At 55.3% G+C, this 14,209-nt stretch overlaps 1 protein-coding gene across 1 annotated transcript in view; it reads right to left on the bottom strand.

Moving 5' to 3' along the window:
• The window catches only part of LOC119272805 (ras-related protein RABC1-like), a 91,775-nt gene extending 85,775 nt beyond the window's left edge, over positions 1 to 6,000 (bottom strand). Inside the window, exon 1 of the mRNA XM_037554190.1 lies at positions 5,833 to 6,000. Within this exon, the coding sequence (XP_037410087.1) occupies positions 5,833 to 6,000 (168 nt within the window). The remainder of the gene's footprint in view (positions 1 to 5,832) is intronic.
• Between the last annotated feature and the right edge of the window lie 8,209 nt (positions 6,001 to 14,209).

Here is a 14,209-nt window from a genome sequence, read left to right as displayed (position 1 = left end):
CACTAAGGCCAGATGACCCGAATTTTCAACCCGAAGAGGGTGATCCTCTCTACTCCATAAAATGGGTTGCTCAGACCAGCGCAAATACTGAGGCACCGCCAGTTCAACAGAGTTCACTGCCCTCTTGTGAAGCTTCTGATCATGCTTACATAAGCTAGTGGTGAAGACATGATACTGTATCGGTGTACAAAAAGAGGGGTGCACTTTTGGTACCCCTATAACTGTGCACGGGCAGTCTGAGCCACGGGTACCACCACACTGAGCAAGGCAAGGGAGGTGAGCCAAGGTAAGGCCGAAGCTCAGGAGAAGCAGAACAACGCCAAGACCAAGACCACAAAGAGCAAAGGGGACGAAATGGACCCCCCGGCAAGATCCTTGCCAGGAGGCGGTTTTAGCAAACCCGACAAGACCCTTGTCGTGGCAGCTCGCCCCACACCTACGGAGTGAGTCACCCTTGAGTCCACTGCCCCCATGGGGCAAGGATTCGGGAGATATCCCCGTGGTGGCATGCAGATCTTTGTGAAGACATTCGAGATCAGATACACCCTTCAGAAGATGATGATCCTAGGCGGGATCCCAGCCAAAGAGGACAACAAGGCCCCCGGCAAGAGCATTGCCGGGGATGACAGCAGGCGCCACGGCAAGACCCTTGCCGGGGCCCCGGCAAGGCCGTTGCCAAGAACACCCATTGGGCCACCATCAGGCCCACGCCAATCAAACCTCCACCGCCGTTCGCATGCAGCTGCTGACCCAACCAGCTGGGCAGGCACCTGCATGGCGGCATGCAGATCTTCGTGGAGACCCACCACTGCGCCACCTCAGCTGCCTGCCTACCTACATGGCACCACGGGCGCCACTGGCCAGGGCGCGTGTCGACGCGAGAGGGAGCGGCGATGGACGAGACAGGGCTCTCCCCCGCCCCCGATAAAGCAAGGACACCTGGGCAAGACACATTACATGCGCCTTGTCATGTAATGCGAGGGATAACCTCACATCACTGTACCCTTTCCACCTCCTGTGTGCCACTGTGGCAACCCTTTTCCTATAAAAGGAGGCCCGAGGCGACCAGGAGGGGGATTCGGCTTTTTGGAGCTCCTCACGCCCCATAGCTAGCTCAAGAACACATATATACAATCCACCAAAGGAGGAGTAGGGTTTTACGCATCCCCGCGGCCCGAACCTGGATAAACGAACCATGTGCTATCTGTTTGATCCGCTCTTCTCACGAGCCCGCGCCCCGCAACCGTAGTAGGGATTCTTGTGATCCCATAGGTGTCGTTCCCACCGACATACTGCCCACTATTTAACTGCTTAGGATTGCTCTGATAACCCGACTGCTGCTGTTGCTGGTTCCCCTGATGGTTGTAACCTCCCTGGTTGCCCTGGTCCCCTTGATTGTTGTGTCCGGTTTGATTGCCCTGAAATCCTGAACCAGAGCTGCCGCCTCCGTAACCGGCCCGTGGAAACCACCTCCTGAACCGCCGGGCGGGCCATTATCATACTGAAACATATTGGAGTTCTTGAAATCTCGCATGATATAAAAATCCTTCCAAAGATGCGATGTTGGCTTCTCCTTTGATCCATGCTTTGGACAGGGTTGATTTAACATGCGCTCCAAATTGGGGCCTGAACCTCCACCCCTCTGGGGCTGCTTGCCCTTATGGCACTGACCATTCTCTTGAGCATTGGTGTTAGCCACAAAGTCCAAACTGTTGTCGGCCTTGCGCTTACCATTGTTCCCATGGCCTGCCGGATTATGCTGCTGACCCTTGGTGTTGCCGTTCTTTTTCCCTTTCCCCGGTTTGTCCTGCTCTGAGTCAGGGTCTTTGTGTTGGGGAACATAGTAATTTCAAAAATTTCCTACACACACGCAAGATCATGGTGATGCATAGCAATGAGAGGGGAGAGTGTTGTCCATGTACCCTCGTAGACCGTAAGCGGGCGTTAGCACAACGCGGTTGATGTAGTCGTACGTCTTCACGATCCGACCGATCAAGTACCGAACGTACGGCACCTCCGAGTTCAGCACACGTTCAGCTCGATGACGTCCCTCGAACTCCCATCCGGCCGAGTGTTGAGGGAGAGTTTCGTCAGCACGACGGCGTGGTGATGATGTTGATGTTCTACCGACGCAGGGCTTCGCCTAAGCACCGCTACAGTATTATCGAGGTGGACTATGGTGGAGGGGGGCACCGCACACGGCTAAGAGACGATCAACTTGTGTGTCTAGAGGTGCCCCTGTATATAAAGGAGCAAGGGGGGAGGCGACCGGCCTAGGAGGAGGGCGCGCCAACGGGGGAGTCCTACTCCCACCGGGAGTAGGACTCCTCCTTCCCTTGTTGTAGTAGGAGAGAAGGAAAGAGGGGGAGAGGAACAAGGAAAAGGGGGCTGCACCCCTTGTCCAATTCGGACCAGAGGGGGGGCGCGCGCCTCCTTCCTTTTGTCCTCTCTCCTCTATTCCCGTATGGCCCAATATGGCCCATATACTCCCCGGCGAATTCCCGTAACTCTCCGGTACTCCGAAAAATACCCGAATCACTCGGAACCTTTCCGATGTCCGAATATAGTCGTCCAATATATCGATCTTTACGTCTCGGCCATTTCGAGACTCCTCGTCATGTCCCCAATCTCATCCGAGACTCCGAACTCCTTCGATACATAAAAACTCATAAACTCATAATATAACTGTCATCAAAACCTTAAGCGTGCGGACCCTACGGCTTCGAGAACAATGTAGACATGACCGAGACACGTCTCCGGTCAATAACCAATAGCGGAACCTGAATGCTCATATTGGCTCCCACATATTCTACGAAGATCTTTATCGGTCAAACCGCATAACAACATACATTGTTCCGTTTGTCATCGGTATGTTACTTGCCCGAGATTCGATCGTCGGTATCTCAATACCTAGTTCAATCTCGTTACCGGCAAGTCTCTTTACTCGTTCCGTAATACATCATCTCGCAACTAACTCATTCGTTGCAATGCTTGCAAGGCTTATAGTGATGTGCATTACCGAGTGGGCCCAGAGATACCTCTCCGACAATCGGAGTGACAAATCCTAATCTCGAAATACGCCAACCCAACAAGTACCTTCGGAGACACCTGTAGAGCACCTTTATAATCACCCAGTTACATTGTGACGTTTGGTGGCACACAAAGTGTTCCTCTGGTAAACGGGAGTTGCATAATCTCATAGTCATCGGAACATGTATAAGTCATGAAGAAAGCAATAGCAACAAACTAAACGATCAAGTGCTAAGCTAACAAAATGGGTCAAGTCAATCACATCATTCTCCTAATGATGTGATCCCGTTAATCAAATGACAACTCATGTCTATGGTTAGGAAACATAACCATCTTTGATCAACGAGCTAGTCAAGTAGAGGCATACTAGTGACACTCTATTTGTCTATGTATTCACACATGTATTATGTTTCCGGTTAATACAATTCTAGCATGAATAATAAACATTTATCATGATATAAGGAAATAAATAATAACTTTATTATTGCCTCTAGGGCATATTTCCTTCACTTTGGTATTATCTGAATCGGCGTATTTGACCAAAGCGGTCATAAGCATTGACATATCATTGCAGTGACGTTTGAGCCTTCCTAACTTCTGTTTGAGCAGCAGAAAACAGCAATTGCCCTCCAACGTTAGCACTGTGGTATCTACATTGATACGAAATGATGAATGCAAAATAGCTGAGACCCGCTTTACCCAATGGGTTGTGGACTCCCCATCCTCTTCTCACGATCCCGCACCCCGCAACCGTAGTAGGGATTCTTGTGATCCCATAGGTGTCGTCCCCACCGACATCTTTGGCGCGCCAGTTAGGGGGGCTCAGTTGTGAGAATCGGCTCTAGCAGTTAGACCGGCACTCCTTCGCATTCGTGGCTCTTGGAGAAGGACGGAGGCCGGAAGATCAGCGCTTGAGTGACTGCAAACAGAAGCTAAGTTGCACTCAACCCTTATTTGTGCTACCCTTCTTATTTGAGGTTATTCCCCCGGAGATATTTGCTTTGTATGAGAAACCTGCACGCCAGGGGGCTCTACCACGATCGGCAACGCCCTTGCCCTGTTTCGAGTCCGCTCAACAGCTCAAGCGGCTGCGTCGAGAATGGCAGAGTAGCCTTCCGCGATCTGCAACGCCCCCGATTCTGACTCGAGTCAAGCTCGACAGTTCGAGCAGCCGCGTTCAGAACGGAAAGGTGGATCGTCCGGCAGCACGCGTACCCGGCTGGCCATGGGGATCTGTCCCCAAAACGCCGCTAGGGGCTTCCGTGCCGGCAAGCCTTCCTGATCGACGTTGGGCACACATACAAAGAGGAATCGAACGGGGAAATAACATCCATGAAAATTAAGAGTACTTTAAAGTTATATTACATCACATCATAGCTGCGGTTCTAACTAAAGATAAAATTTGTCTTGGTCGGGAACCCGCAGCGGCGAAGAAGAACAGGATGCCTAATCCCGGCGCTGGCCTTCCACCCTCTTGATTTCGTCGATGCAGTCGGTGATGGGCTTGATGTGCTCCTTGAGCACCGTGAGGTCAGCACCATCCGGCAAGCTCTTCATCGCGGCCGCGAAGTCAAGATCGGGATTCCAGTATGCCATTTTGGTGAGGACCTTGGTCACGACCCTCCGGCAGAGTCGCCGGGCCTCCTCGGCCAGCGTGGCCGCCCTGTTGGAGTGAAGATACGCCAAGGCTCCGAGGACGCCCTCGAAGAACAGGGTCAACTTGGTGTTGACGGTCCCGCTGCGCTCAGGGGTGTACCTCACGTGTGGCATCCCCATGGTGGCCAACTGCGAGGTGACCCTGCCGGCGACCTCCTCCAGGCGGCTGATCCACCTGTTCTCGCCCGCCACATAATCCTGGTGGGAGGCGGCCTCGTTCGCCCGCAGCTACTTCTCCTCCTCCAGGCTCCTGGTCAAGGTCTCCTCCCGAGCCCTGCTCTCCGACAGCATCTTCTCGAGATCCTCCAGCTTCAGCTTGAGGTCTTCGACGGAGTTTTGTGCTTCGGAGAGCTACCCAGCCCTGCTGATGACCGCTCCATGCGCCTCCACCAAGGTGCTGTTGAGCATGCTCTTCTCGTTGGACAGCTTGAGGGCCTGCTCCTTCAGCTCGTCCTGCGCCACCTCCAACTCCCTTACCTTGCCGGCATGGGCCAGAGCCTGGGCATCGAGTCCCTCCTTGTGCCTCTGCTCCAGCTCGGGAGTCCGCCGCGCGACAAGGGCCTCGAGCTCCTCATCCTTCCCACGGAGCGCTGCGGCAAGCTTCGCCTCGCGCGCGGTGAGGTCCTCTTCCTGGGAATTCAAGGTGGCTTGATGCTGGTTCCGGGCGGCCTCGGCCGCGGCAGCCAAGTTCGCCGCCTTTTCCTGGGCCTTCTCGATGTCGGCCATCTTCATGGTGAGCTCCACATCATGCTCGGCCAATTTCTCCTAGAAGTCCCTCTGCTCCTCGCGAGCCTGGTGGAACCAGGTCTGCGTCTCGGCAACGCGCGCCTTGAAGTCCACCTCCGCGTTGTCCACCATTGCCATACTGGACTTGACCTTGTCCAGGCGAGCACGGTAGAACACTTGGAGCTTCCGGAAATTGGCCCCCATGGCACGGAAAAGCTGCTCTTCTAGGGAACCGTTGCCACCAACCCCCGGCTCATCAACCACCTCGAGCCCGGTGGCGGCAAGCACCTCGCCGTCAAAAACTTCCCCTTCGGCGGGCGCCCGGCTTGACGCCCCTGGGAGGTGGATGAAGAGATCGTCGCCCACCTTCAGATACCTGCCGGGGCCCGAGGTTGAGGAGGAGGGAGGCTGGTCACCCACCACCTCTTCCTCGGCGAAGGCCTTGCCGGCCCCACTGGCAGGTCCACCGCTGGTGCCCTCGGCCGAAGCCTCGCCGGTCGCCTTGGCAGCCCCCGCCGTGGTGTCCTCGGCAGCATCCTTGGCGGCCTCCTCGGCAATGTTCCCGGCAACGGTATCCACGTCCTCCATACCTGTTGAAGAAGGGCCTGGGCAGCAATGGGAGCAATGAAGCCAAGAAAAGAATAAGGGAAATAGAGATGAAGGACAGGCGACTCACCAGTGCCGGCCTGAGAAGCAGAAGTCCCCTCTCCGCCAGCATTTGGCGCCGTGGCAGAGCCACCAGCGCCCAAGTTCCCCTCTTCCTCCATGGGTGTGGGCTCCGTGCCTGATGCCCTTGCCGGGGACGCCCCTCGCGGTGGCGTAGTCGATGGGGGTGGTGTGTTGGGAGTAGCCCTCTGTGGCTCCTCCTGCTGCCGCTCCCCTCCTGCAAACCCGGCAAGGTCAGCGTCATGGCATCGAGCACCTACCACATGTCGAGTAAGAAGAGGGTGGCGAACTTACGCTGGGGGCTGCGCCGAGGGCTGCTGTCCGGGCTACTCAGCACCACTAGTGGTGTCTTTGAAGCCCCAGCCAGGAGCTGGCTGCTCGCCGAGGTCCTCGCCCTCTTCGCCCTCTGGGCCAACGTCTCTGTCTCCCTACGGAAGCAAAAATGGATCAAGACAAGCGACCCAATTCAAGGAAATGGAAATGACAGTAAGGAACGGAGAACTTACTCGTCATCCGTCTCCTCCTCCCCCACCAGTTTCCTTTTCCTCTCCGGGCTGAGAGGCCCGAGATCAAAAGGGAGCTCCGCATCATCATCTGAGTCGACGCCTGCCAGAGGAGGCGAAGGAGGCGGCGGGGTTTGTGCGCGCCCGGATGAGGAAGGGGCTGTTGTCCTCTTCTTCTCAGCGGCCTTCGTCAGCCTCTTGGCTGCCGTGGCCCTCGTGTGGTGCCCAGACCCCTCCAGGGTCAATTGAGGCCGCGCAGCCCTGCTGGGCCGGACTGGCTCACCGGAGCCAGCCCGCCGCGGGACTCGCCCTCTTCCCCTGGTTGGCGTCGAGCCCGCCGCCGCGTCCTCCTCCTCCCTCGACGACTCGTCGGCCGCGTCTTCGACGAGCGGAGATCCAGTGTTGGCGCTGCTGGCCTCCCCGGAGGCCGCCGCCCACCGGGAGAGCTCCTCTTCCTCCATCGCCGTTGCGGCCATGTCCTCCACGCCCCCGGCGCTGCCGGCCTCCATGGCAAGTTGTGCCTCCCTCGCCCTGGTGGCGATGTAGTCCAGCTCTGCCTGGGTGGTGTCCATGATAAGCCACCGCTCGGCGTCGGCATTGATGTACACCTCGATCAGGGTGTCGAAGAATTGCTGCACATCCTCGACCTTCGGCTCCTTCCAGCTCGGGACAGGGCCGTGCGCATTACAGTCTGGCATCATGGCGATGATCTCGGACTGACGCGAATTGTTGCACAACGGGACCACCCCCACTGGCAGCTTGAAAAAAATGGCCCCCTGAGGGCCTTGCCAACCTTTGTGGCAGCCCTCGCGGCCTTGCCGGTCCGCTCGACCTCGCCATCGCGACACACATCAAGCTGGAAAAGCCGCTGGTAGAAGTGGGCATGCGCCAGCACTGTGAAGTTGTGATGGAGGCCGGGGCGGAGTCACATGATGTCAGCCGGGTTCGTGAAGAGCCAAGCTGGCCCCCCCTTGCTGTGCAACGGGGCGATCCGGCGGCGAATGAAGTCCGCCCCGATCATCTCAAGGGTGAGTCCGGCCTGGGTGAGCCGGAGAATCCTGGTGGTGGCGACGGTGAGCCTCCCATCGGCGGCGTCGACATCGCTCCAATCGCTGCCGCGGACCGGCGGCGCTTGGCGGACCTTGCAGAATTCCGGCGGGTTTTCATCTTCAATCCAGCACCACCGGCCATGCCATTCCTCCCACCTCTCCTTCACGGCACCGTCCGGGTACGCCCCCTTGGATCTTGGGATCCAGGTGACGCAACCGGAGACGGCTCCTCCCGGCTGGATTTGAGGGAAGAAGTAATGGCGGAAGAGCGTCGTGTTGGGCTGCACCCCGACAAAGCCTTCACAAAGATGCGCGAAGAAAGCCATGCACGCCACCGCATTCGGAGTAAAATCCAAGAGGCGAAAGCCGAAGTTGCGCATAACGTCGCAGAACAAATCGGAGAAAGGAGGGCATAACCCGTAAGAAAAGTAATCAACGAAGAAGGGGTATCGATTTGAGGCAGGATCAACGCAAGCGGCAGGAATGATGCGTGTTGCCTGGTGTCCCGAACCCTCTCCCCCTGTCTTCACCCCCCATAGGGGCTTGAAGGAGGCCCGGAGCTCTTGAACATCAACCGTCGAGGGGAAGAAGAAGGCGGACTTCGTCCGGTCCCCCGAAAGCGCGCTCTCCGGTGGCTCCATCGTCCCGGCGCCCTTAGCCACCCCCTTGCCCCTGGCGAATTTGGGAGCCATGGCGACCAAGAAGTTCAGAGGGCTGAGGAAGGGGGATGGCAAAGCAGCGGCGGCGGGCGACAACGAAAGCTTAGGAAGGAAGGAAGAAAGGGAATGGCGGCTCTGAGATCGGAAAAGGCACGAGGGAAGAGGAGAAAGTGAGCAGCGCGCCCACGGTTATTCCTTCTTATGGGGGAAAAACGCGGGCCGCCTCCTTTCAAATTAACTGTGATGTGATGCATGCCCGCGGTAAGCAACCCCACGCATGCCGCCCACGTCACACACGCCTCCCCACGCCGCGCCACGCGCGGGAAGCATGGGAAGCGCATCGCGCGAAGAGACTTACCGCGGTAAAAACCGACCCACCTTCCCGCGCACCGTTTTTGGGCCTAGCCCAACGACGCGATTGCGCTTACGTGTGGCCCAGGCCCGGGGGCTCCTATCGGTGTACAAAAAGAGGGGTGCACTTTTGGTACCCCTATAACTGTGCACGGGCAGTCTGAGCCACGGGCACCACCACACTGAGCAAGGCAAGGGAGGTGAGCCAAGGTAAGGCCAAAGCTCAGGAGAAGCAGAACGACGCCAAGACCAAGACCACAAAGAGCAAAGGGGATGAAACGGACCCCCCGGCAAGATCCTTGCCGGGAGGCGGTTTTAGCAAACCCGGCAAGACCCTTGCCGTGGCAGCTCGACCCACACCTACGGAGTAAGTGACCGTTGAGTCCACTGCCCCCATGGGGCAAGGATTCGGGAGACATCCCCGTGGTGGCATGCAGATATTTGTGAAGACATTCGAGATCAGATACACCCTTCAGAAGATGATGATCCTAGGCGGGATCCCAGCCAAAGAGGACCACAAGGCCCCCGGCAAGAGCCTTGACGGGGATGACAGCAGGCGCCACGGCAAGACCCTTGCCGGGGCCCCGGCAAGGCCCTTGCCAAGAACACCCATTGGGCCACCATCAGGCCCACGCCAGTCAAACCTCCACCGCCGTTGCATGCAGCTGCCGACCCAACCAGCTGGGCAGGCACCTGCATGGCGGCATGCAGATCTTCATGGAGACCCACCACTGCGCCACCTCAGCTGCCTGCCTACCTACATGGCACCGCGGGCGCCACTGGCCAGGGCGCGTGTCGACGCGAGAGGGAGCAGCGACGGACGAGACAAGGCTCTCCCCCGCCCCCGATAAAGCAAGGACACCTGGGAAGACACATTACATGTGCCTTGTCATGTAATGCGAGGGATAACCTCACATCACTGTACCCTTTCCACCTCCTGTGTGCCACTGTGGCAACCCCTTTCCTATAAAAGGAGGCCCGAAGCGACCAGGAGGGGGATTCAGCTTTTTGGAGCTCCTCACGCCCCATAGCTAGCTCAAGAACACAGATGTACAATCCACCAAAGGAGGAGTAGGGTTTTACGCATCCCCGCGGCCCGAACCTGGATAAACGAACCATGTGCTATCTGTTTGATCTGCTCTTCTCACGACCCCGCGCCCCGCAACCATAGTAGGGATTCTTGTGATCCCATAGGTGTCGTTCCCACCGACATACTGCCCACTATTTAACTGCTTAGGATTGCTCTGATAACCCGACTGCTGCTGTTGCTGGTTCCCCTGATGGTTGTAACCTCCCTGGTTGCCCTGGTCCCCTTGATTGTTGTGTCCGGTTTGATTGCCCTGAAATCCTGAACTAGAGCTGCCGCCTCCGTAGCCCGGCCCGTGGAAACCACCTCCTGAACCGCCGGGCGGGCCATTATCGTACTGAAACATATTGGAGTTCTTGAAATATCGCATGATATAACAATCCTTCCAAAGATGCGATGTTGGCTTCTCCTTTGATCCATGCTTTGGACAGGGTTGATTTAACATGCGCTCCAAATTGGGGCCTGAACCTCCGCCCCTCTGGGGCTGCTTGCCCTTACGGTGCTGACCATTCTCTTGAGCATTGGTGTTAGCCACAAAGTCCAAACTGTTGTCGGCCTTGCGCTTACCATTGTTCCCATGGCCTGCCGGATTATGCTATTGACCCTTGGTGTTGCCGTTCTTTTTCCCTTTCCCCAGTTTGTCCTGCTCTGAGTCAGGGTCTTTGTGTTGGGGAACATAGTAATTTCAAAAATTTCCTACACACATGCAAGATCATGGTGATGCATAGCAATGAGAGGGGAGAGTGTTGTCCATGTACCCTCGTAGACCGTAAGCGGGCGTTAGCACAACACGGTTGATGTAGTCATACGTCTTCACGATCCGACCGATCAAGTACCGAACGTACGGCACCTCCGAGTTCAGCACACGTTCAGCTCGATGACGTCCCTCGAACTCCCATCCGGCCGAGTGTTGAGGGAGAGTTTCGTCAGCACGACGGCGTGGTGACGAGTTGATGTTCTATCGACGCAGGGCTTTGCCTAAGCACCGCTACAGTATTATCGAGGTGGACTATGGTGGAGGGGGGCACCGCACACAGCTAAGAGACGATCAACTTGATCAACTTGTGTGTCTAGAGGTGCCCCTGTATATAAAGGAGCAAGGGGGGAGGCGGCCGGCCTAGGAGGAGGGCGCGCCAAGGGGGGAGTCCTACTCCCACCGGGAGTAGGACTCCTCCTTCCCTTGTTATAGTAGGAGAGAAGGAAAGAGGGGGAGAGGAACAAGGAAAAGGGGGCTGCACCCCTTGTCCAATTCGGACCCGAGGGGGGGCGCGCGCCTCCTTCCTTTTGGCCTCTCTCCTCTATTCCCGTATGGCCCAATATGGCCCATATACTCCCCGGCGAATTCCCGTAACTCTCCGGTACTCCGAAAAATACCCGAATCACTCGGAACCTTTCCGATGTCCGAATATAGTCGTCCAATATATCGATCTTTACGTCTCGGCCATTTCGAGACTCCTCGTCATGTCCCCGATCTCATCCGGGACTCCGAACTCCATCGGTACATCAAAACTCATAAACTCATAATATAACTGTCATCGAAACCTTAAGCGTGCGGACCCTACGGCTTCGAGAAGAATGTAGACATGACCGAGACACGTCTCCGGTCAATAACCAATAGCGGAACCTGGATGCTCATATTGGCTCCCACATATTCTACGAAGATCTTTATCGGTCAAACCGCATAACAACATACGTTGTTCCCTTTATCATCGGTATGTTACTTGCTCGAGATTCGATCGTCGGTATCTCAATACCTAGTTCAATCTCGTTACCGGCAAGTCTCTTTACTCGTTCCGTAATACATCATCTCGCAACTAACTCATTAGTTGCAATGCTTGGAAGGCTTATAGTGATGTGCATTACCGAGTGGGCCCAGAGATACCTCTCCGACAATCGGAGTGACAAATCCTAATCTCGAAATACGCCAACCCAACAAGTACCTTCAGAGACACCTGTAGAGCACCTTTATAATCACCCAGTTACATTGTGACGTTTGGTGGCACACAAAGTGTTCCTCCGATAAACGGGAGTTGCATAATCTCATAGTCATCGGAACATGTATAAGTCATGAAGAAAGCAATAGCAACAAACTAAATGATCAAGTGCTAAGCTAACGAAATGGGTCAAGTCAATCACATCATTCTCCTAATGATGTGATCCCGTTAATCAAATGACAACTCATGTCTATGGTTAGGAAACATAACCATCTTTGATCAACGAGCTAGTCAAGTAGAGGCATAATAGTGACACTCTGTTTGTCTATGTATTCACACATGTATTATGTTTCCGGTTAATACAATTCTAGCATGAATAATAAACATTTATCATGATATAAGGAAATAAATAATAACTTTATTATTGCCTTTAGGTCATATTTCCTTCACTTTGGTATTATCTGAATCGGCGTATTTGACCAAAGCGGCCATAAGCGTCGACATATCATTGCAGTAACGTTTGAGCCTTCCTAACTTCTGTTTGAGCAGCAGAAAACAGCAATTGCCCTCCAACGTTAGCACTGCGGTATCTGCATTGATACGATCTGATGAATGCAAAATAGCTAAGACCCGCTTTACCCAATGGGTTGTGGACTCCCCATCCTCTTGGACACAAGCGGCCAGATCCACAATTGACATGGGCTGCTTACAAGTATCTTTGAAGTTCTGGATAAACCGGTGCTTCAATTCGGCCCATGATCCGACAGAGTTAGTTGGTAAGCTCTTCAACCAAGTACGAGTTGTTCCTTCCAACATCATGGTGAAGTATTTAGCACATACTGCTTCATCCACATATAACATCTCCATTGCCATCTCGTAGCTTTCAACTCATACCTCTGGTTGCAGATCGACGGTATAATTGGGTACCTTACGAGGTCCTTTGAAATCCTTGGGCAGTCTCACATTACGCAAAGCGGGGGTAAGACACGGCACCCCTAAGGAACTGAATACCACACCTGGCTCTACTGAAGCGGTAGGGTGAACCAGAGTAGGTTGACGGGCTCCGTGCAGAGCTGCTAACTCGGCCTCTCGACGCGCGCGACCATGGTCCACCACATCCCGCGCATTAGCACCTCCCCCTGCCAGGTTGTGCCCTCGCGGCGAATTACGGCGACGTACACTACTTGATATGGCCGGTTCATCCTCAACGTGCCTGTTGTAGCTCCGGCTTGGACGGGGGGTGGAATGAATCCTCTTACGACTGTGCGAATATGTCTGCTATTGGTTTAGAGATGTTTGAAGAAGATCCCTGGCCCGTCGTGCCTCAATCGCAACTAGTGACTCACTGTCGGTTGGGAGGGCTACCAATCGTGAAGCGGCGGCTACAATGTTGTCCAACGGGTAGGAGTAATGCCCGGGAGGTGTTGGAACATGCTATGGCACAATGTTGTTCTGACGAGGCGGGTCCGTCGCGCGCGGCTGAACCGACACTCCTGTTCCTGGCACCTCCGCTCGGTTTAATATTGGCTGGTTACTCATTCCTGCTCCTGGCGTATTGAAGAGATTTCTTGGCTCATAACTCGGCGGGAGATGCGATCGGTATCTTCTTCTCATGACTTCCTCTGAAGCATTCTGATCCGGCCTAAGCCGGTAGGCCTGAGCTTCCAACTCGGCCCGTTCTGTAGCCATCCTAGCGTTCTCTGCTGCTAGGTCCGCTTTAGCCTAAGTTATCTAATCCTTTACCTTTGCGATATCCGTGTTGTGCTGATCCCGGGCTGCTGCATCCACCTCTGTGACCATCGATGTTGCCAAAGCATCGAACAAGTCAGACAGAACTTGAGCCGGAGGTGGCGCAGAGCCCCCTGCCCACGCCGGCGTGGCTGTTGCTGAACCGGAGAGCATTGCTACGGCGGTTGATGAGTGGGGCACTGATTGTGTACCGGCCATGAAGATACCGGCCCGGTTTGGCAGATCAGGGGAGTCCGGAATACTGTTGCCCTCGGAACCTCCACCAATCCGGCCATCCTGCAACTGATAGAGCGATTCGGTCTCTCCAGAAGACTCATCGTCGGAGCATACAACGGTTTCTCCATCGGATGCCGGTCCATCCTCATATTCTGCTCCATGGATGACACCTATGAAAACATGCTTCACCACGGGATGAACCGGGGAAGGGCTTGCACACTGAGCCGTCTCGATGATGTCGGTGCAGGTGCCCGGCTCAGGGCCCGGTTCGCCAATCTTGTCGATGAAGACGTGAATCCCACCAAAGGGGACCCGGTACCCGTATTCGATTGAATTGGCCTCAGGGCCCCATCCTGCGTTGTCGATGTAGAGCTTGCCGCGACGACTCTTCGTCATCCGGCCCACAGCGTATCCCTTGAGTCCATCAAAGCTGCCCTTTAAGAACTCGAAACCATCGTGTGATAGCCCCACGGTGGGCGCCAACTGTCGTGGGTTTGTCACGGCAGATGTCCTTGTGAAAGGACTTAGTCGTGGAGCCATCGCAACGGGTTAGCTTAAAGGGGTTAAACCGGACAAGGGGACA

The sequence above is a fragment of the Triticum dicoccoides genome, chromosome 3A (assembly GCF_002162155.2).
Source record: "Triticum dicoccoides isolate Atlit2015 ecotype Zavitan chromosome 3A, WEW_v2.0, whole genome shotgun sequence".
Lineage (NCBI taxonomy): Eukaryota > Viridiplantae > Streptophyta > Magnoliopsida > Poales > Poaceae > Triticum > Triticum dicoccoides.
This window is presented reverse-complemented; position numbering and strand designations above follow the sequence as displayed.